The sequence below is a fragment of the Bombina bombina genome, chromosome 2 (assembly GCF_027579735.1).
Source record: "Bombina bombina isolate aBomBom1 chromosome 2, aBomBom1.pri, whole genome shotgun sequence".
NCBI lineage: Eukaryota > Metazoa > Chordata > Amphibia > Anura > Bombinatoridae > Bombina > Bombina bombina.
The window spans coordinates 185,586,995-185,614,902 of NC_069500.1; the positions used below are offsets into that span (position 1 = coordinate 185,586,995).

At 41.4% G+C, this 27,908-nt stretch overlaps 1 protein-coding gene across 2 annotated transcripts in view; it reads right to left on the reverse strand.

Moving 5' to 3' along the window:
- AGGF1 (angiogenic factor with G-patch and FHA domains 1) overlaps positions 1–27,908 on the reverse strand; it is a 137,816-nt gene that overhangs the window by 2,758 nt on the left and 107,150 nt on the right. The window contains exons 10-13 of one of the 2 annotated variants that reach the window (XM_053701382.1): positions 22,767–22,929; positions 21,328–21,407; positions 1,435–1,562; positions 932–1,031 (exon numbers count right to left, since the gene is read on the reverse strand). In XM_053701382.1, the coding sequence (XP_053557357.1) occupies positions 932–1,031; positions 1,435–1,562; positions 21,328–21,407; positions 22,767–22,929 (471 nt within the window). Of the gene's footprint in view, positions 1–931; positions 1,032–1,434; positions 1,563–21,327; positions 21,411–22,766; positions 22,930–27,908 lie in introns of both variants that reach the window. The other variant, XM_053701381.1, reaches the window with a different exon arrangement.

Here is a 27,908-nt window from a genome sequence, read left to right on the forward strand (position 1 = left end):
GAGATTAACACAGGCTGATTGGCTACCAATATGATTGTGAGGGGGCATATTTAAGCTCTACAGGAAAATAGAGTAATTGAGTCTATGAATAAGGCTGTCAGCAGCCGAAACACATCAGACTAGCCTGACAGTCTGTATTATATTTTTACTACATGTGCCAAATATTTTTAAACTTAATGGAATAAATGTTTTTCATATTTTAGCAGTTTTTTGCTCGTTTTGTTCTATATTTTTTTTTATATAAATCTGTAACATGATGAAATGTTTTTAACACTTCCCTGACATTTTTTGAAAAATGTTTGGTGATTTCTTATAGTTGTGGCTCATAATGATTCTTAAGCAAAGTAAGCAGTGTGAACAGACTTCTTGAAGCTGGCTTTTCAAGATGTAATACGTGAACCCATATGTCATAAGCGTTGGTTCCTATGGTAGTCAAGAACACTGCATTCTTGAAGGTAATCAAATTGCAACTTGCTAATAAGTACTTATCCAAACGTTTAACCCAGGGGGACCATTTATTTATTTATCAATCAAAATCTTTTTGTGTCAAAGTGAATGTATAAGAAGTGATGCCCTACACCTTTTAGATCACACAATTTGTATCCATTAGCCCATACATCAGATAAGACATTGCTGAAAAATATATTATGAGATACACTTTCAAAGCCTCATGTGACAATAAAAGATAGTTACCATAAACATTACAAATGTATAACGGTGTTCATCACTGCATAACACAGCTCACCTTTTCACAATAGCAATCACTGCGATCAGAAGTAGGGACATAAAGAGGCAATATAGTGTGATTATGTTTAGAGTGTTTATCATATTACTTCCTTTAAACAATAACTGGGTAATAACATTAATTACCAAAGCTTCAGTTGGCCGATTATGACATCTTTATAATAATAAAAAGAAAAAAAGACCTTACCGGATCCCTCATTCCACCGTTGCCTTTGCCAAGACCTTCTCCTTTTTTCCATCCCATCTTCTCAAGCATTTGTCTACCTTTATTGCTGTCATTTATTTCACTTTGTAAAAAGAAAAAAGATTATCCTTATGCAGCAATGTATATACGGTTAGATTATTCAGAACATATAGTTGTGTGATTCAAACTATGAGACTGCAACATGAAGGGAAAATAATTTCTTATTGTTGAAGAATGTTTAAAACATTTATAAATGTATAAGTCACATATTCAGTGACAAGTTAATAGATTTTTCTGTGCATAACCTAAAGGTTCTACCAATTTTCTTCTTTCAAAAACAGAAAGACTATGCTTTGTAAAGGTAAATCTAATTTATTATGTGGCATCTACTTTTTAATATAAATTTCAAATTAATGTAATTAATTTATAGAAGTTCAATAAGAGAGCTTTTAAAAAAATAAATAAATATGCAGTTGATGTGAAGGAATACAATTTCCTGGACTTACACATGAACAGATGCAGGTACGTCATCACGTTGGAATGTGCCCTCGCTGCCAACTTCTTTCCGCCTTCTTCCCGCTCTGTCTTTGTATTTTGGATTCATCAAGACTTTGTGGTCTTCATGATCAGCACTCTACAAACAAACAAAAACCCAAACATTCCAGCAACATCTTACAAACAAAACTCAGCATTTATGATAAAATGTTTGAGGAAAAATCTATCTAAATATAGTTTTCTGTTTAAAGGGATAGTAAACCCCCAAATTTTCTTTTATGATTCAGATAGAACAATTTTAAATAACTTTTCAATTTAATTCTATTATCAAATTTTCTTCATTCTCTTGTTATCCATTGCTGAAGGAACAGCTTTGCACTACTGTCAGGAAGCTGAAAATATATATTTAGCCAATCACAAGAGACAAATGTGTGCAGGCACCAATTAGCAGCAGCTCCCACTAGCGTATGATGTGTGTATTCATTTTTTAACAAGGGATACTAAGGGAACGGAGCACATTTGGAAATAGAAGTGAATTTAAAAGGTGTCTTAAAATTACATGCTCTATCTGAATCATGAAATTTTAATTTAGACTTTCCTATTACATTAAGATATATTATAGTCCAAAGATTTTTTATCCTGAAATAAGGATTAGTTTGTAATTATGTAGCATGAGGCTGTATATTCATGACTGCAATGTTTACATTATTTTCTGTTAAATTAATTCCATTAATCCATTCAGTGTGTCATGCTCTCCCAGAGGATTCTGTAAGATTTTTGTCATTTTTTTCTATTAAGAAGATGTTATCACGGATTCTTGGTTTTGCAATTCTCAAAATTGTGAATCTGTGTCTGCAGAGATAACATGCCTCTTCTTCACAGCAAAAATGTGCTAAAAACAGAATTTATGCTTACCTGATAAATTACTTTCTTCAGCGGTGTGTCCGGTCCACGGCGTCATCCTTACTTGTGGGATATTCTCTTCCCCAACAGGAAATGGCAAAGAGTCCCAGCAAAGCTGGCCATATAGTCCCTCCTAGGCTCCGCCCACCCCAGTCATTCGACCGACGGACAGGAGGAAATATATATAGGAGAAACCATATGGTACCGTGGTGACTGTAGTTAGAGAAAATAATTCATCAGACCTGATTAAAAAACCAGGGCGGGCCGTGGACCGGACACACCGTTGGAGAAAGTAATTTATCAGGTAAGCATAAATTCTGTTTTCTCCAACATTGGTGTGTCCGGTCCACGGCATCATCCTTACTTGTGGGAATCAATACCAAAGCTTTAGGACACGGATGAAGGGAGGGAGCAAATCAGGTTACCTAAACGGAAGGCACCACAGCTTGCAAAACCTCTCTCCCAAAAATAGCCTCCGAAGAAGCAAAAGTATCAAATTTGTAAAATTTGGCAAAAGTGTGCAGTGAAGACCAAGTCGCTGCCTTACATATCTGGTCAACAGAAGCCTCGTTCTTGAAGGCCCATGTGGAAGCCACAGCCCTAGTGGAGTGAGCTGTGATTCTTTCAGGAGGCTGCCGTCCGGCAGTCTCATAAGCCAATCGGATGATGCTTTTAAGCCAAAAGGAAAGAGAGGTAGAAGTCGCTTTTTGACCTCTCCTTTTACCAGAATAAACAACAAACAAGGAAGATGTTTGTCTGAAATCTTTAGTAGCCTCTAAATAGAATTTTAGAGCACGGACTACGTCCAAATTGTGTAACAAACGTTCCTTCTTTGAAACTGGATTCGGACACAAAGAAGGTACAACTATCTCCTGGTTAATATTTTTGTTAGAAACAACTTTAGGAAGAAAACCAGGCTTAGTACGCAAAACCACCTTATCTGCATGGAACACCAGATAGGGCGGAGAACACTGCAGAGCAGATAACTCTGAAACTCTTCTAGCAGAAGAAATAGCAACCAAAAACAAAACTTTCCAAGATAGTAACTTAATATCTATGGAATGTAAAGGTTCAAACGGAACCCCTTGAAGAACTGAAAGAACTAGATTTAGACTCCAGGGAGGAGTCAGAGGTCTGTAAACAAGCTTGATCCTAACCAGAGCCTGAACAAATGCTTGAACATCTGGCACAGCTGCCAGTTTTTTTGTGCAGTAAAACAGATAAAGCAGAGATCTGTCCCTTTAGAGAACTTGCAGATAATCCTTTCTCCAAACCTTCTTGTAGAAAGGATAGAATCTTAGGAATGTTTATCTTGTTCCATGGAAATCCTTTGGATTCACACCAACAGATATATTTTTTCCATATTTTATGGTAAATTTTTCTAGTTACAGGCTTTCTAGCCTGAATCAGAGTATCTATTACAGAATCTGAAAACCCACGCTTTGATAAAATCAAGCGTTCAATCTCCAAGCCGTCAGTTGGAGGGAAACCAGATTCGGATGTTCGAATGGACCCTGAATAAGAAGGTCCTGTCTCAAAGGTAGCTTCCATGGTGGAGCTGATGACATATTCACCAGGTCTGCATACCAAGTCCTGCGTGGCCACGCAGGAGCTATCAAGATCACCGAGGCCCTCTCCTGATTGATCCTGGCTACCAGCCTGGGAATGAGAGGAAACGGTGGGAATGCATAAGCTAGGTTGAAGGTCCAAGGTGCTACTAGTGCATCTACTAGGGTCGCCTTGGGATCCCTGGATCTGGACCCGTAGCGAGGAACCTTGAAGTTCTGACGAGACGCCATCAGATCCATGTCTGGAATGCCCCATAATTGAGTTATTTGGGCAAAGATTTCCGGATGGAGTTCCCACTCCCCCGGATGGAATGTCTGACGACTCAGAAAATCCGCTTCCCAATTTTCCACTCCTGGGATGTGGATCGCAGACAAGTGGCAGGAGTGATCCTCCGCCCATTGAATAATTTTGGTCACTTCTTTCATCGCCAGGGAACTCCTTGTTCCCCCCCTGATGATTGATATATGCAACGGTCGTCATGTTGTCTGATTGGAACCTTATGAATTTGGCCTTTGCTAGTTGAGGCCAAGCTCTGAGAGCATTGAATATCGCTCTCAGTTCCAGAATGTTTATCGGGAGAAGAGACTCTTCCCGAGACCATAGACCCTGAGCTTTCAGGGATTCCCAGACCGCGCCCCAGCCCACTAGACTGGCGTCGGTCGTGACAATGACCCAATCTGGTCTGCGGAAGCTCATTCCCTGGGACAGATTGTCCAGGGTCAGCCACCAACGGAGTGAATCTCTGGTCTTTTGATCTACTTGAATCATCGGAGACAAGTCTGTATAATCCCCATTCCACTGTTTGAGCATGCACAGTTGTAATGGTCTTAGATGAATTCGTGCAAAAGGAACTATGTCCATTGTTGCAACCATCAATCCTATTACTTCCATGCACTGCGCTATGGAAGGACGAGGAACAGAATGAAGTACTTGACAAGAGCTTAGAAGTTTTGATTTTCTGAACTCTGTCAGAAAAATCCTCATTTCTAAGGAATCTATTATTGTTCCCAAGAAGGGAACTCTTGTCGACGGGGACAGAGAACTTTTTTCTTTGTTCACCTTCCATCCGTGAGATCTGAGAAAGGCTAGGACGATGTCCGTATGAGCCTTTGCTTTTGACAGGGACGACGCTTGTATTAGGATGTCGTCAAAGTAAGGTACTACTGCAATGCCCCTTGGTCTTAGAACCGCTAGAAGGGACCCTAGTACCTTTGTGAAAATCCTTGGAGCAGTGGCTAATCCGAATGGAAGGGCCACAAACTGGTAATGCTTGTCCAGAAAAGCGAACCTTAGGAACTGATGATGTTCCTTGTGGATAGGAATATGTAGGTACGCATCCTTTAAATCCACGGTAGTCATAAATTGACTTTCCTGGATGGTGGGTAGGATCGTTCGAATAGTTTCCATTTTGAACGATGGTACCCTGAGAAATTTGTTTAGGATCTTCAAATCCAAAATTGGTCTGAATGTTCCCTCTTTTTTGGGAACTACGAACAGATTGGAATAAAATCCCATTCCTTGTTCTCTTATTGGAACTGGATGTATCACTCGCATCTTTAACAGGTCTTCTACACAATGTAAGAATGCCTGTCTCTTTATTTGGTTTGAGGATAAGTGAGACCTGTGGAACCTTCCCCTTGGGGGTAGTTCCTTGAATTCCAGGAGATAACCTTGAGAAACTATTTCTAGCGCCCAAGGATCCTGAACATCTCTTGCCCAAGCCTGAGCAAAGAGAGAGAGTCTGCCCCCCACTAGATCCGGTCCCGGATCGGGGGCTATCCCTTCATGCTGTTTTGGTAGCAGTGGTAGGCTTCTTGGCCTGCTTACCCTTGTTCCAGCCTTGCATTGGTTTCCAGGCTGGTTTGGGCTGTGAGGCATTACCCTCTTGCTTAGAGGATGCAGAATTAGAGGCTGGCCCGTTTCTGCGAAAGGGACGAAAATTAGGCTTATTTTTAGCCTTAAAAGACCTATCCTGTGGGAGGGCGTGGCCCTTTCCCCCAGTGATGTCTGAAATAATCTCTTTCAATTCTGGTCCAAATAATGTTTTACCTTTGAAAGGGATGTTAAGCAATTTCGTCTTGGAAGACACATCCGCTGACCAAGACTTTAGCCAAAGCGCTCTGCGCGCCACGATAGCAAACCCTGAATTTTTCGCCGCTAATCTAGCTAATTGCAAAGCGGCATCTAAAACAAAAGAGTTAGCCAATTTAAGTGCGTGAACTCTGTCCATAACCTCCTCATATGGAGTTTCTCTACTGAGCGACTTTTCTAGTTCCTCGAACCAGAAACACGCTGCCGTAGTGACAGGAACAATGCATGAAATTGGTTGTAGAAGGTAACCTTGCTGTACAAAAATCTTTTTAAGCAAACCTTCTAATTTTTTATCCATAGGATCTTTAAAAGCACAACTATCTTCAATAGGAATAGTAGTGCGTTTGTTTAGAGTAGAAACCACCCCCTCGACCTTGGGGACTGTCTGCCATAAGTCCTTTCTGGGGTCGACTATAGGAAATAATTTCTTAAATATAGGGGGGGGAACAAAAGGTATGCCGGGCTTTTCCCACTCTTTATTTACTATGTCCGCCACCCGCTTGGGTATAGGAAAAGCGTTGGGGGGGCACCGGAACCTCTAGGAACTTGAAAAAACAAAAAACGTTTTAAAATAAAACCGTTACTGTCTCTTTAAATTTCAAACTGAAAACACTTTATTACTGAATATGTGAAAAAGTATGAAGGAATTGTTAAAAAATTACCAAAATTTCACCACAGTGTTTTAAAGCATTAAAAGTATTGCACACCAAATTTCAGAGCTTTAACCCTTAAAATAACGGAACCGGAGCCGTTTTTAAATTTAACCCCTATACAGTCCCAGCTATAGACTTTGCTGAGACCCAACCAAGCCCAGAGGGGAATACGATACCAAATGACGCCTTCTAGAAGCTTTTTTTAGTGATTCTTAGATCCTCACACATGCATCTGCATGCCCTGCTCTCCAAAAACAACTGCGCAGTAATGGCGCGAAAATGAGGCTCAGTCTATAACTAGAAAGGCCCCCTGACTAAAAAAGGTGTCCAACACAGTGCCTGCCGTTTTTTAAACGTTCCCCAAGATTATAATGCCAATTGTTAGCTAGAATCTGAATAATATGCCCCAATAAAGCAATCGAATTAGCCCATAAAAATGTCTACCAGTTTTTTAGCCCTTTTTAAGCCCTTTATTCTTATATGTTTGACTAAGAAAATGGCTTACCGGTCCCCATGAGGGGAAATGACAGCCTTCCAGCATTACTCAGTCTTGTTAGAAATATGGCTAGTCATACCTTAAGCAGAAAAGACTGCTAACTGTTTCCCCCAACTGAAGTTACTTCATCTCAACAGTCCTGTGTGGAAACAGCAATCGATTTTAGTTACTGTCTGCTAAAATCATCTTCCTCTTACAAACAGAAATCTTCATCCTTTTCTGTTTCAGAGTAAATAGTACATACCAGCACTATTTTAAAATAACAAACACTTGATAGAAGAATAAAAACTACATTAAAACACCAAAAAACTCTTAACCATCTCCGTGGAGATGTTGCCTGTGCAATGGCAAAGAGAATGACTGGGGTGGGCGGAGCCTAGGAGGGACTATATGGCCAGCTTTGCTGGGACTCTTTGCCATTTCCTGTTGGGGAAGAGAATATCCCACAAGTAAGGATGACGCCGTGGACCGGACACACCAATGTTGGAGAAATAAACAGAGTTGAGAAAAATATTTTTTTTCCTCTGCAGATCTATGTACACAATCAACCCTTACTGTTAAGTTTCAAGAACTTCATTGAATAGAAGATTGTTTGGAGTAGAATAAATCTGCACATGGAGTTAAGTGTGAGGAGGGAGGGGCACGGTTTTAAAATTAACGGGACAGTATACACAAATTTTAATTTAACTGCATGTAATAGACACTACTATAAAGAAGAATATGCACAGATACTGATCTAAAAATCCAGTATAAAACCTGTTAAATCTTAATAGGAAGCACCCAGTTTAGCACTGTTTAAAAGGTTAGTCTGGGACACCCAGTGAAAGGGGCTGGACAGCAAAAAGAGCAAACACCACCCCCCCCTTCTCCCCTGCATATGAAAAGACCCTTTACAAAAACAGGAGCAAGCTGGAGTAGGTAGACAACAGTCTACTTCTAAAACTTTGGGGCTTGGTTAGGAGTCTGAAAATCAGCACTCTTATTTAAAAATAAGCAAAACTATACATTAAACCCCCCCCCAAAAAAACCACAAAAAAAAAAAACACCTGTATGGGCTATATAAATTGATCATCTACCAAACATTTATGCAAAGAAAAATCTAGTGTATAATGTCCCTTTAAAAGTGAAACCTTAAATGTTATTGTTTTAGTTCAATTAAACTATTTATACCGTTATTATGGTAATAATTATTTTCGCTTTCCAATAAAGTACAGCAGAAAAGTTTTCCAAATATAAAAGATTAGCCTATTAAACTGGAGATAGCTCACATTGTAACAATTTAATTATTATTATCTATGTATTTAATTGTATATAACTAGATCGGTAATTTTCTGATATTACTGTAAAACTCATCCGAAAAGTTATTCTAAAAATGAAACCTTCATCTATTTGAAAATATTAAGATTATACCAACCAGCAAGAATGAATCTTTATATAGAAAGCCTTGGTTTAAATGGAGTCTTGCTGACTAGTGATTTAAATCTAAATACCTGGCATGTTTTATTCTGTCAATGAAAGGGTGTGATAACTCTAACCTATACGATAAAAAGAAAATTTACCTGATAAATTTGTTTCTTTTTAGACACAATGAGTCCATGGCTCATCATCCTTACTTGTGGGATATCGCCTCCTGGTCAGCAGGAGGAGGCAAAGAGCACCACAGCAGAGCTGTTAAATAGCTCCTCCCTTCCCTCCCACTCCAGTCATTCGACCGAAGTTAGGAAGAGAAAGGAAAAGCCAAGGTGCAGAGGTGTCTGAAGTTTACAAAAAATAATAACCTGTCTTAAAAGAACAGGGCGGGCCGTGGACTCATCGTGTCTAAAAAGAAACAAATTTATTAGGCAAGCATAAATTTTATTTTCTTTTTAAAGACACGATGAGTCCACGGATCATCATCCTTACTTGTGGGATAACAATACCAAAGCTAAAGTACACGGATGATAAGGGAGGGACAAGACAGGGAACCTAAATGGAAGGCACTACTGCTTGAAGAACCTTTCTCCCAAAAACAGCCTCAGCCGAGTCAAAATGATCAAATTTGTAAAATTTAGAAAAAGTGTGAAGAGAAGACCAAGTTGCAGCCTTGCAAATCTGTTCCACAGAAGCTTCATTCTTGAATGCCCATGAGGAAGCAACCGCCCTAGTGGAACGAGCCGTAATTCTTTCAGGAGACTGCTGCCCAGCAGTCTCATATGCAAATCGGATGATACGCCTTAACGAAAAAAGAAAGAGAGGTAGCCGTAGCTTTCTGATCCCTACGTTTTCCAGAAAAAAAACATAATTTATGCTTACCTCATAAATTTCTTTCTTTTGCGATGTACCGAGTCCACGGATTCATCCTTACTTGTGGGATATTGTCCTTCCTAACAGGAAGTAGCAAAGAGAGCACCACAGCAGAGCTGTCTATATAGCCCCCCCCTTAACTCCACCCCCCAGTCATTCGACCGAAGGCCAAGGAAGAAAAAGGAGAAACTATAAGGTGCAGAGGTGACTGAAGTTTTCAATAAAAAAATACTATCTGTCTTGAATAGACAGGGCGGGCCGTGGACACGGTACATCGCAAAAGAAAGAAATTTATCAGGTAAGCATAAATTATGTTTTCTTTTGCAAGATGTACCGAGTCCACGGATTCATCCTTACTTGTGGGATACCAATACCAAAGCTTTAGGACACAGATGAAGGGAGAATAAAAAACAAACAAAGAAGATGATTGACGAAAATCTTCGGTTGCCTGCAAATAGAACTTCAAAGCGCGAACCACGTCCAAGTTGTGCAATAAACGTTCCTTCTTAGAAGAAGGATTAGGACACAGAGAAGGAACAACAATCTCCTGATTGATATTCCTGTTAGTAACCACCTTAGGGAGGAACCCAGGTTTGGTACGTAAAACCACCTTATCAGCATGGAAACCAAGATAAGGCGAGTCACATTGCAATGCAGATAATTCAGAAACTTTTCGTGCTGAAGAGATAGCAACTAGAAACAGAACTTTCCAAGATAGAATTTTTTTTTTTTATACAAAAACATACATCATATGTCTACAGACAATACAAGATACTGAAATATACATTTGCTATCTAATTCTGCTGGTTGAAATATATATACTTTTTATCTAATGATCATTATCACTGTAACTCTATCAGAAGATATAGTGCAACTACGGTAGTAAGGTCAGTTATATAACTTTTAGTTTTAACACTCATAAAAGAAAATTAGCTACCATACAGATAATTTCAGTCCAAACTATATCACCAGACATAATAGTAAAGAACTTCATTTTGTGTAAACTTGAGTAATCTCATACGTAAAACCTGGGCCTTTGTGTACCCTTGTATATAGGTGAAATAACATGGGATAAGGAAGGGTCTTAATCAATATATGTCAACACTCTCTGGCCACTTATAAAAGTCATGTGATAAATGTGAGCTAGAAAGAAACAAGAAAAACAAAACAAAAAAAAAAAAATAAGAGAAAGAAAGGGGGTCAGCGGACAAGAGCCGCTCGTATAAGAAAGATTCGTGACAGCCAGAATCTGTGTGATATTTATGCATTGATGGAGGAGTTTAGGAAGTATAACTGCAGGAGGAGATCTAGTTTTAGAAACATTAACTGAAGAGGGGTATGGTTCGAGATAGAAGGGTAGTGTATGATGAGTTAATGTGGATAAGTATAGTGAGTTTATGCAATCTGGCCCCTATACGTCTGCCATCAATTCATCTATTTCCAACTAAGTAGACTGTCATTAAGTGGGTACAGTTAAGGGTACTAGTATCAACAATTCTAATGTCCTGTGTCTTACTATTAGTAAACTCCTGTGACTAGATCTTAAGATCTTAAAAAGTGGGCTATTAACAAACCTTAGGGCTGGTGTATATGTGAGGGTTTGTTGGTCCTAGACACACTAATGTTGCAGCTACTGTACGTATGATTCTTACCTCTAGGGGTAATCTAACAGAACTGAGAGGCCAAGATAGAATTTTAATATCTATGGAATGCATGGGTTCAAACGGAACCCCCTGAAGAACATTAAGAACTAAATTTAGACTCCAAGGCGGAGCAACAGGTTTAAACACAGGCTTGATTCTAACTAAAGCCTGACAAAAAGCCAGAACGTCTGGGACATCTGCCAGACGCTTGTCCAATAGAATAGACAGAGCAGATATCTGTCCTTTTAAGGAACTAGCTGACAATCCTTTCTCCAATCCTTCTTGAAGAAAGGACAAAATCCTAGGAATCCTGATCTTACTCCATGAGTAGCCTTTGGATTCGTACCAAAAAATTTTTTTACTCCATATATTTTGATAGATTTTCCTGGTGACAGGCTTTCTAGCCTGAATCAAGGTATCTATGGCCGACTCAGAGAAACCCCGCTTTGATAAAATCAAGCGTTCACTCTCCAAGCAGTCAGTTGCAGAGAAATTAGATTTGGATGCTTGAACTGACCTTGAATCAGAAGGTCCTGTTGCAGTGGCAGAGTCCAGGGTGGCAGAGATGACATGTCTACCAGGTCTGCATACCAAGTCCTGCGTGGCCACGCAGGCGCTATCAAAATCACCGAAGCTCTCTCCTGTTTGATTCTGGCAATCAGACGCGGAAGGAGAGGGAAAGGTGGAAACACATAAGCCAGGTTGAACGACCAGGGTACTGCTAGAGCATCTATCAGTACTGCCTGAGGATCCCGGGATCTGGATCCGTAACAAGGAAGTTTGGCGTTCTGAAGAGACGCCATCAGATCCAATTCTGGTGTGCCCCACAGCCGAACCAGTTGAGCAAACACCTCCGGATGGAGCTCCCACTCCCCCGGATGAAAAGTCTGACGACTTAGAAAATCTGCCTCCCAGTTCTCTACCCCTGGGATATAGATCGCTGATAGATGGCAAGAGTGAGCCTCTGCCCATCGGATTATCCTGGAAACTTCCATCATCGCCAAGGAACTCCTTGTTCCCCCCTGATGATTGATATAAGCTACAGTCGTGATGTTGTCCGACTGAAATCTGATGAATCCGGCCGAAGCCAGCTGAGGCCACGCCTGAAGAGCATTGAATATCGCTCTTAATTCCATAATATTTATCCACAAACCCTGAGCTTTCAGGGAATTCCAGACTGCACCCCAGCCCAGTAGGCTGGCATCCGTCGTCACTATAACCCACGCTGGCCTGTGGAAACACATTCCCCCGGACAGGTGATCTTGTGAAGAGAGAGTCTCTGGTCTCTTGATCCAGATTTATCTGAGGAGATAAATCTGCATAATCCCCATTCCACTGTTTGAGCATGCATAATTGCAGTGGTCTGAGATGCAAGCGAGCAAACGGAACTATGTCCATTGCCGCTACCATAAGTCAGATTACCTCCATACACTGAGCCACTGACGGCCGAGGAATGGAATGAAGAGCTCGGCAGGTGGTTAAAATCTTTGACCTCTGTCAGAAAAATATTCATGTCCACCGAATCTATCAAAGTTCCCAGGAATGGGACTCTTGTGAGAGGAATAAGAGAACTCTTTTTCACGTTCACCTTCCACCCATGGGATCTTAGAAAGGCCAACACTAAGTCTGTGTGGGACTTGGCTAGTTGGAAAGTCGACGCTTGAATTAGAATGTCGTCTAGATAAGGCGCCACTGCTATGCCCCCCGGCCTTAGGACCGCCAGAAGGGACCCTAGCACCTTTGTGAAGATTCTTGGCGCCGTGGCCAACCCGAAGGGAAGAGCCACAAACTGGTAATGCTTGTCCAGAAAAGGCAAACCTGAGGAACTGGTGATGATCTTTGTGGATAGGAATATGTAGATACGCATCCTTTTTATCTACGGTAGTCATATATTGACCCTCCTGGATCATTGGTAAAATAGTCCGAATTGTCTCCATCTTGAAGGATGGGACTCTTAGGAATTGGTTTAGGATCTTGAGATCTAGAATTGGTCTGAAGGTTCCCTCTTTTTTGGGAACCACAGATTGGAGTAGAAACCTTGCCCTTGTTCTGCTTTTGGAACTGGGCAGATCACTCCCGTGGTAAAAAGGTCTTCTACACAGCGTAAGAATGCCTCTCTTTTTGTCTGGTTTACAGACAATTGAGAAAGATGGAACCTCCCCCTTGGAGGAGAGTCTTTGAAATCTAGGAGATACCCCTGGGTTACAATTTCTACGGCCCAGGAGTCCTGAACGTCTCTTGCCCAGGCCTGAGCAAAGAGAGAGTCTGCCCCCTACTAGATCCGGTCCCAGATCAGGGGCAACCTCTTCATGCTGTCTTAGTGGCAGCAGCAGGCTTTTTGGCCTGTTTACCCTTGTTCCAAGCCTGGTTAGGTCTCCAGGTTGGCTTGGATTGAGCAAAGTTCCCCTCTTGCTTTGCAGCAGGGGAAGAGGAAGCGGGACCACCCTTGAAGTTTTGAAAGGAACGAAAATTAATTTTGTTTGGTCCTTGACTTATCTTGAGGGAGGGCATGACCCTTCCCCCCAGTGATGTCCGAAATGATCTCTTTCAGTGCAGGCCCGAATAGGGTCTTACCCTTGAAAGGGATGGTCAAAAGCTTAGATTTAGATGACACATCAGCCGACCAGGACTTAAGCCATAACGCTCTACGCGCTAAAAATGGCAAAACCTGAATTCTTTGCCGCTAACATAGCAAGATGAAAAGCGGCGTCTGTAATAAAAGAATTAGCTAGCTTAAGAGCCTTAATTCTGTCCATATCATCATCTAGTGGGGTCTCCACCTGAAGAGCCTCTACTAGAGCCTCAAACCAAAAGGCAGCTGCAGTGGTTACAGGAACAATGCATGCTATAGGTTGAAGAAGAAAACCTTGATGAACAAAAATTTTCTTTAGGAGACCCTCTAATTTTTTATCCATAGGATCTATGAAAGCACAACTGTCTTCAATAGGTATATAGTTGTACGCTTAGCCAGAGTACAAATAGCTCCCTCCACCTTAGGGACCGTCTGCCATGAGTCCATCATGGTGTCAGATATGGGAAACATTTTCTTAAAAACAGGAGGGGGAGCGAACGGAATACCTGGTCTATCCCACTCCTTAGTAACTATGTCCGAAATTCTCTTAGGGACCGGAAAAACATCAGTGTAAACAGGAACCTCTAAATATTTGTCCATTTTACACAATTTCTCGGGAACTACAATAGGGTCACAATCATCCAGAGTCGCTAAAACCTCCCTGAGCAATAAACGGAGGTGTTCTAGCTTAAATTTAAATGCCATCACATCTGAATCTGTCTGAGGGAACATCCTTCCTGAATCAGAAATCTCTCCCTCAGATAGAATATCCCTCATCCCTACCTCAGAACATTGTGAGGGAATATCGGATACGGCTACTAAAGCGTCAGAAGGCTCAGCATTTGTTCTTAACCCAGAGCTACTGCGCTTCCCTTGCAACCCTGGCAGTTTAGATAAAACCTCTGTGAGGGTAGTATTCATAACTGTGGCCATATCTTGCAAGGTGAAAGAATTAGACGCACTAGAAGTACTTGGCGTCGCTTGTGCGGGCGTTACTGGTTGTGACACTTGGGGAGAACTAGATGGCAAAACCTGATTCCCTTCTGTCTGAGAATCATCCAATGCCAAACTCTTATAAGTCAAAATATGCTGTTTGCAATTTATAGACATATCAGTACAAGTGGGACACATTCTGAGAGGGGGTTCCACAATGGCTTCTAAACAAATTGAGCAATGAGTTTCCTCAATGTCCGACATGTTAAACAGGCTATTAATGAGACAAGCAAGCTTGGAAAACACTTTATTTAATGAAAAAAACACAATTTTCAAAAACGGTACTATGCCTTTAAGAGAAAAAAAGGCATACACAAACTGCAAAGCAGGTTAAAGTTGCTTCAAATTGTCTGAAATTTTAACAGTGTACACACAAAGCTTTAGAAAGATTGCACCACAAGTAAATAGGCAATAAATCCCAAAATGAGCAAACCGGATTGAGAAAAGCTCAAAACCGGTAAAAACCCCTGTCAGCACCTTGCCACAGCTCTGCTGTGGCGCCTACCTGCCCTTAGGGGACGAATATATGAGAATAAAGCTTCGTTTAGGCTCCAGAAGAGTACCAGGACCTCTGGAAATGCTGCTTGACTGTATAAACTAAATGCGCAACTGAGGCGCGAAAATAGGCCCCGTCCATCCCCCTCGATGTTGCAGGGTTACAAACCCTGTCTGTAAACCATGTGGTTATAACAACCCCTATATAAGCCACATGAACCCTCAAATAGATGTCCCATCATAAAATAAAAACGTTTTACTCCCAGACACACAAACGTTTGCCAATATATCATCAAACTGAATGCCCATGAAATTAGCCCATCATGCAAGCTAGTAATGCCCCTTATAAACTAGGATTACGGCTTCCCCTAATGGGGATACTGTCAGCCTTTCTGAGTTAACACAGTCTCTGCAGAAATTATGACTGAACATACATCATTGCTGGAAAGCAAGAACCGTTCCTCACACTGAAGTTTTCCTGTACTCCTCAGCTTCTGTGGGAACAGCAGTGGACCTTAGTTACAAATGCTAAGATCATCATCCTCCAGGCAGAAATCTTCATCTATGTCCTGCCTGAGGGTAAATAGTACAACACCGGTACCATTTAAAAATAAACTCTTGATTGAAGATAAAATAAAACTAACAGTTTAAAACCTCTTTCACTTTATCCTTCCTGCTTAGAGCCAGCAAAGAGAATGACTGGGGGGTGGAGTTAAGGGGGGAGCTATATAGACAGCTCTGCTGTGGTGCTCTCTTTGCTACTTCCTGTTAGGAAGGACAATATCCCACAAGTAAGGATAAATCCGTGGACTCGGTACATCTTGCAAAAGATATACAAACAGATAGGAAGACTGACGAAAGTCTTTAGTCGCTTGTAAGTAAAACTTCAAAGCACGGACTACGTCCAAATTATGTAGAAGTCTTTCCTTCTGAAAATAAGGATTAGGACACAAGGAAGGAACAACAATTAAGAAACCCCAGTTTAGTACATAAAACTACTTTATCCGAATGAAAAATAAGGTAAGGCGAATTGTATTGCAACGCTGAAAGCTCAGACACTCTTTGAGCTGAAGAAATAGCAACAAGAAATAAAACTTTCCAAGATAACAACTTAATATCTAAGGAATGCATAGGCTCAAATGGAGCCCCTTGAAGAACTTTAAATTCAGACTCAATGGAGGAGTAATTGGTTGGAACACAGGCCTGATCCTAACCAGGGCCTGACAAAAGGATTGAACATCTGGGACATCAGCCAGACGTTTATGTAACAAAATAGATAAGGCAGAGATCTGACCCTTTAGGGAACTTGCCGATAAACCCTTCTCCAATCCTTCGTGGAGACAAGACAAAATTCTCGGAATCCTAACTCTACTCCATGAGTAGCCTTTGGATTTACACCAATAAAGATATTTACGCCATACCTTATAGTAAATCTTTCTAGTTACAGGCTTACGTGCCTGAATCAAGGTTTCTATGACCGAATCAGAAAAACCACGCTTGGATAGAATTAAGCCTTCAATCTCCAAGCAGTCAGTTTCAGAGAAATTAGATTTGGATGAAGGAAGGGACCTTGAATGAGAAGATCCTTCCTTAATGGCAGTCTCCAAGGCGGCAGAGATGACATGTCCACCAGGTCGGCATACCAAATCCTGCGAGGCCACGCCGGAGCAATGAGGATCACTGATGCCTTCTCCTGTTTGATTTGAGTAATGACCCAAGGAAGAAGAGCAAATGGAGGAAAAAGATATGCTAGGCTGAAGGACCAAGGAACTGCTAGAGCATCTATCACCTCCGCCTGAGGATCCCTGTACCTTGAGCCATATCTCGGGAGCTTGGCATTCTGACGAGATACCATGAGATCTAATTCCGGCTGACCCCATTTGAGAATCAGGTTGGAGAATACTTCCGGATGGAGTTCCCACTCTCCCGGATGAAAAGTCTGCCTGCTCAGAAAGTCCGCTTCTCAGTTGTCCACCCCTGGAATGTGGATCGCTGACAGATGGCAAGAATGGGCTTCCGCCCACCGGATTATCTTGGCTACCTCCGTCATCACTAAGGAACTCCTTGTTCCTCCCTGATGATTGATGTAAGCCACTGTCGTTATATTGTCCGTCTGGAATCTGATGAACTGGGCCGAAGTCAACCGAGGCCAGGCTAGAAGAGCATTGAAAATCGCTCTGTTCCAGGATGTTTATAGAAAGAACAGACTCTGCCGGAGTCCACACTCCCTGAGCCCTTAGAGGGCCCCAGACAGCTCCCCACCCTAGAAGACTGGCATCTGTTGTCACAATCACCCAGGATGGTCTGCAAAAGCATGTTCCCTGGGATAGATGGTCCAGAGACAACCACCATTGGAGTCCCTTGTCTCCTGCTCCAGGGTTAATTGAGGAGACAAGTCTGCATAATCTCCATTCCGCAGCCTGAGCACGTTTAACTGCAGAGGTCTGAGGTGAAACCAAGCAAACTGAATGATGTCCATTGCCGCCACCATCAGTCCGATTACGTCCATGCACTGGGCCACTGATGGCCGAGGATTGGACTGAAGGATTCGACAGGTATCTAGAATCTTTGACTTCCTGACCTCTGTCAGAAAAATCTTCATGGAGATAGAATCGATTACAGTTCCCAAGAAAGTCACCCTTGCTTTCGGGATTAAAGGGACAGTCAACACCAGAATTGTTGTTCTTTAAAAAGATAGATAATCCCTTTATTACCCATTCCCCAGTTTTGCAAAACCAACACTGTTATATTAATACACTTTTTACTTCTGTGATTAACTTGTATCTAAGCATCTTCTGACCGCCCCTAATCACTTGACTTTTAGTTATTATCTATTGACTTGCATTTTAGCCAATTTGTGCAGCGTCTGCCACTAGCCACGAGCGTGATCACAATGCTATCTATATGGCCTACATGAGCTTGCTCTCCCCTGCTGTGAAAAGTAAATAAATTAGAGGCGGTCTTAAAGGGCTTAGAAATTATCATATGTGCCTTCCTAGGTTTGCTTTCAACTAGAATACCAAGAGAACAAAGCAAAATTGTTGATAAAAGTAAATTGGAAAGTTGACTGTCCCTTTAAGGAACTCTTTTTAGATTTACCTTCCACCCGTGAGTTCTCAGGAAGGATAGTACAATGTCGGTATGGGACCATGCTTGTTGACAAGATGGCGCCTGGATTAGAATATCGTCCAGATAAGGCGCCACCGCAATGCCCCGCGGTCTTAAAACCGCCAGCAGAGACCCCAGAACCTTTAAGAAAATTCTGGGTTCCGTGGCCAGCCCGAAAGGAAGAGCCACAAACTGAAAGTGTCTGTAAAGAAAGGCAAACCTTAGGAACTTGTGATGGTCTCTGTGGATAGGAACATGTAGATATGCATCCTTTAAGTCCACTGTCGTCATAAATAGACCCTCTTGGATCAATGGAAGAATTGTACGAATAGTCTCCATCTTGAAAGATGGAACTCTGAGAAACTTGTTTAGACTTTTGAGGTCCAAAATAGGTCTGAAATTTCCTTCCTTCTTGGGAACTACAAACAGATTTGAATAAAAACCCTGCCCGTGTTCCTGTACAGGAACGGGAATAATCACTCCCAGGGAGGAGAGGTCTCTTACACAATGTAAGAACGCATCTCTTTTTATCTGGTTTGCAAATAATCTTGAAAGAAGAAATCTTCTTCGAGGAGGAACATTTTTGAACTCCAATTTGTATCCCTGGGACACTATTTCTATAGCCCAGGGGTCCTGAACATCTTGCACCCAAGCCTGAACGAAGAAAGAAAATCTGCCCCCCACCAGATCCGGTCCCGGATCAGGGGCATGTCCTTCATGCTGTCTTGGAGTCAGCAGCAGGCTTCTTGGACTGTTTACCCTTGTTCCAAGGCTGGTTGGGTCTCCAAGTAGGCTTAGATTGTGAATAGTTTCCTTCCTGTTTGGAGGAGGAAGAGAAGGAATTGCCCTTGAAATTGCGAAAGGAATGGAAATTACTTTGTAGTCCTTTTTGCTTATTTCTCTTATCCCGAGGAAGGAGATGACCCTTACCTCCCGTGAATAGAAAACCCTGAACTAGAATAGAAAACCCTGAACTCTTAGCTGCTAATTTAGTAATTTGCAGAGAAGCATCCGTAATAAAAGCATTGACTAACTTCAGAGCCTTAATCCTATCTTGGATCTCCTCCAAAGAAGTCTCAGACTTGAGACTCAGAGCATCAAACGAATAAGCTGCTGCACTAGTGACCGTAGCAATGCACGCAGCCGGCTGCAATAGCAGACCCTGGTGAACATAAATCTTTAAGTAGAGCCTCCAACTTCTTGTCCATGGGATCTTTAAAAGCACAGCTATCCTCAATAGGAATAGTAGTTCGCTTGGCTAAGGTGGAGATATCCCCTTCCACCTTAGGAATTGTTTGCCAAGTTTCTTTGATAGCATCAGCTATAGGAATCTTCCTGAAAATAGGAGACGGAGAGAAGGGAATACCCGGTCTCTCCCATTCCTTAGAAACAATCGCCGAAGCTCGCTTAGGAACTGGAAAAACATCTGAAAAAGTTGGAACTTCAAAGTATCTGTCCAATTTACTCGCTTTCACAGGAGCAACTACTACTGTAGAATCACAGTCATCTAAGGTAACCAACACCTCCCTAAGTAACAGACGGAGGTGTTCTAGTTTAAATCGGAAAGAGACAACCTCTGAATCAGTCAAAGGTTCTGAATCTGAAATCTCACCATCTGATAAGACCTCTATACCCTCCACTTCAGTTCCCTGAGAGGGTACCTCTGAAACTGCTACCATGGCATCAGAAACCCCACTGATAGCATGATTGTCTTTCCTCTTTCGCTTGCCTTGAAGCATAGGAAAAGCAGACAACGCATCCGAAATTGTGGGGGACTGCTGGTGGGGGCATTGATTTTTGGGACGCTTGGGGAGAAAGTTGTGGCATAAATTGACCCTCATCAGAAGACTCTTGGACAACATCTGCCTGAGAGGAGATTGGCTCAGTAAAAATTGTATCCCTAGAACTTACAGTCCTTTCAATACAGTAATACAATATTACTTTTAAGTAAAAAAAAAAAAAAAACACTGAAAAAAAGCAATAAAATAAAAATATCAAAAAACGTTACTGTCTCTTTAAATTCAAACGGTTTTGCTTTCTCAGGAAAAAGCTGCCAATTTTACTATAGTAAATTAACAGAAATAAGTAAACCTCTGCACCACAGCAACCTGCTGAGGTGCTCCTACCTTCATCAATGCTACCGGATCCCAGAAGACAACAATCCGTTTCTGCAGACTGACAAAAGGACCGGATTAAAGACACACCTGTGCTAAAAGCGCATGAAAAGGAGATTACATGCTGCTCTAGTCCAGAAAAACAGTACAGCTCAACCTAAGCCTGCAACTGCTTGGAACTAACGCTACAAGCAGAGGCACCAAAACAGGAAGTCCCGCCCTTCCCTATAGAAGAAAAAATTAAAGTGAAACCACTGGAGCCCTCCAAAATAAAATGAACAAACTCACCCCAGCCCCAGTGCCTGCCCTAAATCACTGCCCAAACAAGACTTTATATTCAGAAAAGTCTAACACAGTCCCCACATAAAGGCTCCATTAACCCCTTATGTACCATAGTGCTAAGAAAACCACCCTGAGACTCCTTAAATCCCAGAAAAGGTAGCACTTACCTCAAACACTGCCTGGCAGGAAGGCAGTTTCCCAAGCTTGAGAGGTCCTCTCCCTCACAGTGGCCTGAAAGATAAAGTCATGCTGAGTCAGAAAGAAACTCAGGCTGAAGGATATAGGGCAGCTGAAAATGGGAGGCGCAGTGAGAATTATATCCCACAAGTTCCCATAGCTCTAAAGCCACCAAAAGCTCTACTGTAGAGACTGACATGGACTACGGCTACACCCCAGAACAAAGTAGCACTCTCTGGCACCACTTTAAAATAAACTCTTGATTGAAGAATCTAACCTAACCTAACACCTCACTTTACCTTTTCCTAGCACTAACGAAGGCAAAGAGAATGACTGGAGTGGGAGGGAAGGGAGGGAGGAGCTATTTAACAGCTCTGCTGTGGTGCTCTTTGCCTCCTCCTGCTGACCAGGAGGCGATATCCCACAAGTAAGGATGATGATCCGTGGACTCATCGTGTCTTTAAAAAGAAAAGTATGCACCAGTTTACATTTCACATTAATGTGAATTTTAAAAACACCTCTTACCTGTAAACCATATTTCACTTTGATTTGTTTAAGCCCTTGTTTTCTTAGCTGTTCCTTGTCTTCTTTGCTTAATATAGGACCTGCTGAAAAAGTAAGCTGAAATTAATCAAGGGGAATAAACTTAAGCACACACATCTCTCCATCCATCTATCCATATATCTATCTGTCCTACTAGCTATGAATTATAAAAATTATTATTAAAAATATCACTATTGGTCTGTGAAACAAAAGCTTACTGATTGATAAGGAAAATGATTACAGCTGTATTAGTGGACAATGACATGCGTTACAAGCATAAAAACTAAATTAGATTAATATTTGTATTCATTTTTATAAGAACTTCCGTTTTCCAAGAACTGTAAGTAGTTTTTAAAACGCTCTTTTTTATGTGCAACATTGTGAAAAATGCATAAGGATACCATTTAACATTATCTAATATTTTTATTTTTTGTTGTTGCTTGTTTTATTACAGCATCGACCATTTGAGCAATTACAAAGTAATTTTAAAGTCACCAGCATTAAAAAACTATTTTCCTTGCTACTGTCAGAGCTGTTTGTGTCCCCAATAATCACTTCATCAGGATAAGGCTCCCCCCCGCCAGGACAACCCCAACGTTTCCTCCCAGGATATTAAAAGGGACATGAAAGTCCAAATTATTATTATTTGTTTTAATTCAGATAGAGCATGCATTATTCATACATTTTAAAATGTAATTTTACTGTCAAATTTACTATGTTCTATTGGTATCCTTTATTGAAATTTTCATATTAAATTTTCTAGCACTTATCCACTAAATAATCTACTTAAGCAGAATGTGCTTTTTTTTTTTGTTTGTCGTTTTTTTATTAGAGAAGTATTTCATTTTTAAAGGGACAGTCAAGTCCAAAAATAAATTTCATTATTTAAATGGGGCATGTAATTTTAAACAACTTTCCAATTTACTTTTATCATCACTTTTGCCTTGTTCTCTTGGTATTCTTAGTTGAAAGCTAAACCTAGGAGGATCATATGCTAATTTCTTAGACCTTGAAGGCCGCCTCTAATCTGAAAGCATCTTGACAGTTTTTCACCACTAGAGGGTGTTGGTGCCTGTGTTTCATATGGATAACATTGAGCTCATGCACGTGAAGCTCCTAGGAGTGAGCACTGATTGGCTAAAATGCAAGTCAAAAGAACTGAAATAAGGGGGCAGTCTGCAGGTACATGGTAATTAAAAAGAGGTAAAACGTTTAGTTTTTCAATGATGTGATGTTTCCACCTCTTGGCCAATAGCCATGCTAGCTTACAGCATAATGCTTTGGGGAAAATAAGAATTACCCCTCTGTGCATGTCTGCATTATGGTTCTTTTTGAGAGATAACATTGTTATAATTTATATTACATACTTCCAATATACAGATCAATCCTAGCTACTCTGATGCACAATATATAGTACTTACCAGAACAATCTTTTTTGTTAAGACGGAGATGAGCTCTGACTTGCCCAGGCTCACAACCATTACATGTTTCACTGCCAGGATGAACATGAAAAGAAAGAACAGTCTCCCCAAACTTCACTTCATCGCCATGCTGCAGCACATACGGCTCACAGACTTCTTTAGGCTGTGATAGTGGAACACAATGTTAAGAGGAAACATTGCTGTATTGAAGTAAACACATTTAAAAAGCAAATTGAATAAACTTCTTTAACATTGAAGTGACAATTGTTTTCTATATGGAGAACTATTTTCCATTCTGTGTTGTATCATATGATAAATACCATTTGTCACAGTGATCACCTCCATTGTAGGGAAACAAGTGACCCCCTCATTTGAAAGAGGAGAATCACTAATTTTACATTACTTGTCCCTCTAGCTAAATCAGTCGGGAGAAAGGGGAGAATGGGCAGTTTTAAAACCCAGTAACTCTCAGCCAAAAAAAACTGGTTGTGCTTGCAGTTGATTGCAGTTTTACATTTGTCTGCATTTTATAGTCTTCTAACCTGAAAGAGCAGATTAATCAGTCAAACAATCTTTTCTTTATTTTGGTTACTCTAGGATGTGGTTGGAGTAGCTGTAGATATGGTGTCTGACCCTCTACTCACCACTAGCAGTACCTTCTTATTGTATGTAACGTCTTCAAACATAGCTCAATAACCTAAGATGTAACAGACTGAGTGGGAACAGGGAGTCATGAGGGAACTGTATTCCCTCTCTAGAACTGCTCTATGCAGTAAGACAGCACAGTGTTGTCCTTCAAACATAGCAGTGAATGAGGAGAATGTGGTTTTTCTTTACATTCCACAAGTTAAATGAACAATAAATCAATATTAAATAATTTTTGGCCTTGTTTGGGTGGATGTGTTTTGTTTTGTGTATTTATGCTCTTTTTAGCCGTTACTGTGGAGAGATTGATTATAATTAAAACTACTGCAGATCTCAATTACAAAATAAATTATCTCTTAAGAATAATGAAAACTAAATCTTTTGTTTAACATACAGTGCTTTTCATCTTAATCAAACAGAAAAAAATAACCTAAGAATTTTGCAAAATGTGCAAAATTGCAATTGGTTACAAAAATGAAAATAATAATAAATACATTGTATCGAGGAGTGATTGGAGTGTCACGGGAGCTGATCTAGACAGCAGAAGAGCGGGGCTTTAGAGGAGCTGTGCCGGAGGCCTGGCGCGGAAGATCGGAGCCGCACACACAGTTCTCAAGTGGGAACAACAACACTATCCAGACACCCCCTGTGGCGGAGAGAAATCGGACATCAAAAGGCCAGGTCGATAACAAGAACTGGAGTGTGCGAGCAGGTTCGGCGGCACGACTGACCGGAACACTGCAGGGGCCCGCTGAGCATGCTGCACGCTGGGAGGAAGACAGAGCAGCGTCCCAGTCCCGGGCCACGTCCGCTCTGAAGTGGTGTTGGGAGCTCAGGCGATCGATCGCTTACAAGGTCAGTGTGCAATAGTCAAATAGGGGTCTTGAGGAGAACAAGAGATTGACCCAGGGCAGGGCTCAGAAGTATTGCAACGGGGGATAATAGAAATAAAAACCTGCTTTACACCGCAAAGGGATTTGCTAACAAAGACTTTTATTCAAAGTGGTCACATAAGTGATAAATACCACAATTACCTCAAACAAGTGGTCATAGCAGAGAGTTGCACAACAGCTCACAAAAGCATTTTGTGTAAACAGAGGGGACTTTGTGGATAAGCGGTCTTCGACCAACACATATTGCTGCATTATGGCGGCCAAAAAACAAAAATCCGACAAGCTGCAAAAACAAACAGCTTCTAGTGGCGGGAAATAAACTCTTTTTTTAAAACGTTTGAGAGTGGAAGCCAGGCCATAACTGAAAATTCACAGACAGCATGGATGCAACAGATTATCCTGCAGACCCTACCCCAATTACCAGAGCGGATTTACGCTCATTGCCCACAAAAGATGCTTTGAACTCATTCATGACAAAAGTCAGCAGATTAATAAAAGATGGCTTAGCAGATGTTAAAAAGGACATTAACGCCTTAGGCCACAGAGTACTCCACCTAGAGGAACAAGCTGATGAAAATGCTAAAACCTCAGATGATATGGCCATAACCCTACAGCAACAGAATAGCACCATACTACAGCTCCAATCCCAGGTGGAAGACCTGGATAATAGAGGAAGGCGCCAGAATTTGGGAATCAGGGGAGTGCCTGAGCAGATTTTACCGCCGCAGATACCATCCTATCTACAAAATTTATTCAAATTTCTGTTGGGACGTGATAGGGAAGACAACATACTTCTGGACAGAGCACACCGCGCTCTCAGAGCCAAACCATCTCCATCAGCCCCGCTCAGGGATATAATCCTGTGTTGCCACAAATTTACGGACAAGGAGAAGATTCTGTTAGCAGCAAGAAAGAAATCTCCCATCAGGTTTGGCGAAGACTCCCTACAGATTTTTGCAGACCTCAGTCCCCTCACACTCGCTAAGCGGAAAGAAGCGAGATACTTGACCCTACATCTGGCAGATCTTGGCATCCCCTACAGGTGGGGCTTCCCATTTTCCATCAAAGTCATTAAAAATGAAAAGACTTTTACTTATAAAGACCCCGAGGATCTGGAATAATTTTGCCTACAGTTAGGCATACCGCAACCTTCCCTGCCTTCAATTAAGGACCTTATAGCTGACAAACCAGTACAAAGGAAGCTTCCAAACAACAACCAACAATCTGAATGGTCTACCATGCCCAAAAAGAAAAGAAAAACCACTCCAATATCACCACCTGCCAAAGAAACAGACACTGATCCACCATGAGGATGGCCGCTCGGTACAACTCTGGGACACTAAGCTACTAGAGAGACTACAATTGGCAAAAGACTCAAATTTAACGTTGTGTCAGGTTACATGGTGACCACAGTCAGTTTTGAGCCATTTTAGAGGGCCCCCCCATGGAGCCCTCCCGCTCCTCTTCACTCCTCCCACTTTTACAACGTAATAATCTCTCCCCCCTACCTAGCTATACTAACCATTCAAGTAGCTATACAAGTAGACAGGCATGTTAGTTGCCTTACACCCCTACCGGTAACATAGTTCTTATTCCCTGCTTTTACTGTTAACCGTTGGGAATATACACCTGTCCTCTCCCCCTCCCCTTCCCCCCCTTAAGACTCATTATTAGAAAGATGCAAATGCATCATATAGCAAGTTGTTTGAATTGTTGTTGTTCTTTGTTTATTAACCTGTTATATTCATGCTTGTTACTTATCTATTGCAGCACAGAAACCAAAGTTCTTTTTGCTACTTTAATATTCACCAACCCTGGAAGGCCGGAGCCAGATTATCTCACTAATGTTTCCCACCACGCATGTTCTCTCTCCCTATGCAGGAGACCCCAACTCCGACTACTGACAGGACAACGGAGGGTAAGACTACAACCAACCTTAATTAAACAAACACACAAATGGCTACCCCCATAATAAACATAATATCACAGAATACAAAGGGTCTCAATTCGCCCACAAAGAGAGCGATAGCTTTACGCAGCTTAGCTAGCCACAAAAACTCAATTGTTTTCTTACAGGAAACACACTTTGTGAGGGATAAGGAGCCTAAATTTTATTCTAAAGATTACATAATAGGGTACTACAGTTCAGGAAAGGATAAAAAAACGGGGTCTGCACGCTATTACATAAAAACATCCAATTTCAACTTTTGAAAAGAGTGACAGACACAGAGGGTAGAATACTAATTTTAACTGGACTGTTGTTCCACAGACCGGTGACCTTAGTCAATGTATACGCACCCAACAGCAGAAAAGCACAGTTCTTCCAGTCTCTACAAAACCTGGTTTCCGAACATAAAATTGGAACACTCATTATGGGAGGGGATCATAACGTCACACTTGACCCCGCCTTGGATGCATCCTCTCACAGGCCCACCGCCCAAACAAGACCCCCTAATTCCGTATTCAAATGTCTATCACACCTAGGTTTACTAGACACATGGAGGATAAGACACCCGACTCAGCGAAATTACACTTTTTTCTCTTACCCCTGGGCAGTATACACCAGGATAGACTATATTCTATTAGACAGAAACCATCTTTCCTTATTAAGGGACTCAGACATTCAACCGACCTCCTGGTCGGACCACTCACGGATGTGCACACAAATGCAATGGCCAAATCACCCTATCACACCATTCATCTGGAGGATGGATGAATCCCTGCTACACCAACCACACATAGCTGAAGAGATAGCGAAATCCATAAAAGAATACTTCCTAATAAACACATCATCAAACACTTCGCCACTCACGGTCTGGGAGGCACACAAAGCTGTCATTAGAGGGGAATGCATTAAACATACAGCTTATAAAAAGAAGATGTATAACCAGACAGTACACGAATAGACTACACAACTAAATCACCTGGAATTGACACACAAAAACTCACCGAAAGACAACACACTCCAACAAATAACTGAGACTAGACAAGAACTTAATAAGATCTTAACGAAGGAGGCACAGAGACGGGCAATTAATCTTAGGAAGCTTTACTTTTTCGAAGGTAATAGAGCCGGCTCATTGTTGGCCAGAGCGTTAAAGGCCCAAACATTTAAATCGCAAATATATAAAATAACGACACCAGAAAATATAGACATTGTGGACAGTGAAGGAATTGCTAATCACTTTAGGGACTATTATTCCAAATTATATAACAGAGTCGAATGGGGCACCTGAACACCTAACGGGAATGCGAAATTACATTAACGGGGCTAATCTCCCTAGGCTACAGCCTGAACAGCGAGCCACACTAGACAATCCTATCAGCATATCGGAGATCCTGATGGCTATAAAAGACCTACCATCTGGCCCGGATGGTTTCACTAATGCATATTATAAATCTTTCAGGAACACCCTGGCCCCGCACTTACTTAAGCTTTTCCACACATTGGAAGAGGGAGGTACACTTTCCCAAGACATGCTGACAGCTCACATCTCGGTCATACCCAAACCCCAAAAAAATCTTTCAAACCCTAGCAGTTACAAACCAATATCTCTTTTAAATACGGATATTAAGATCCTGGGGAAAATATTGGCCAGAAGTA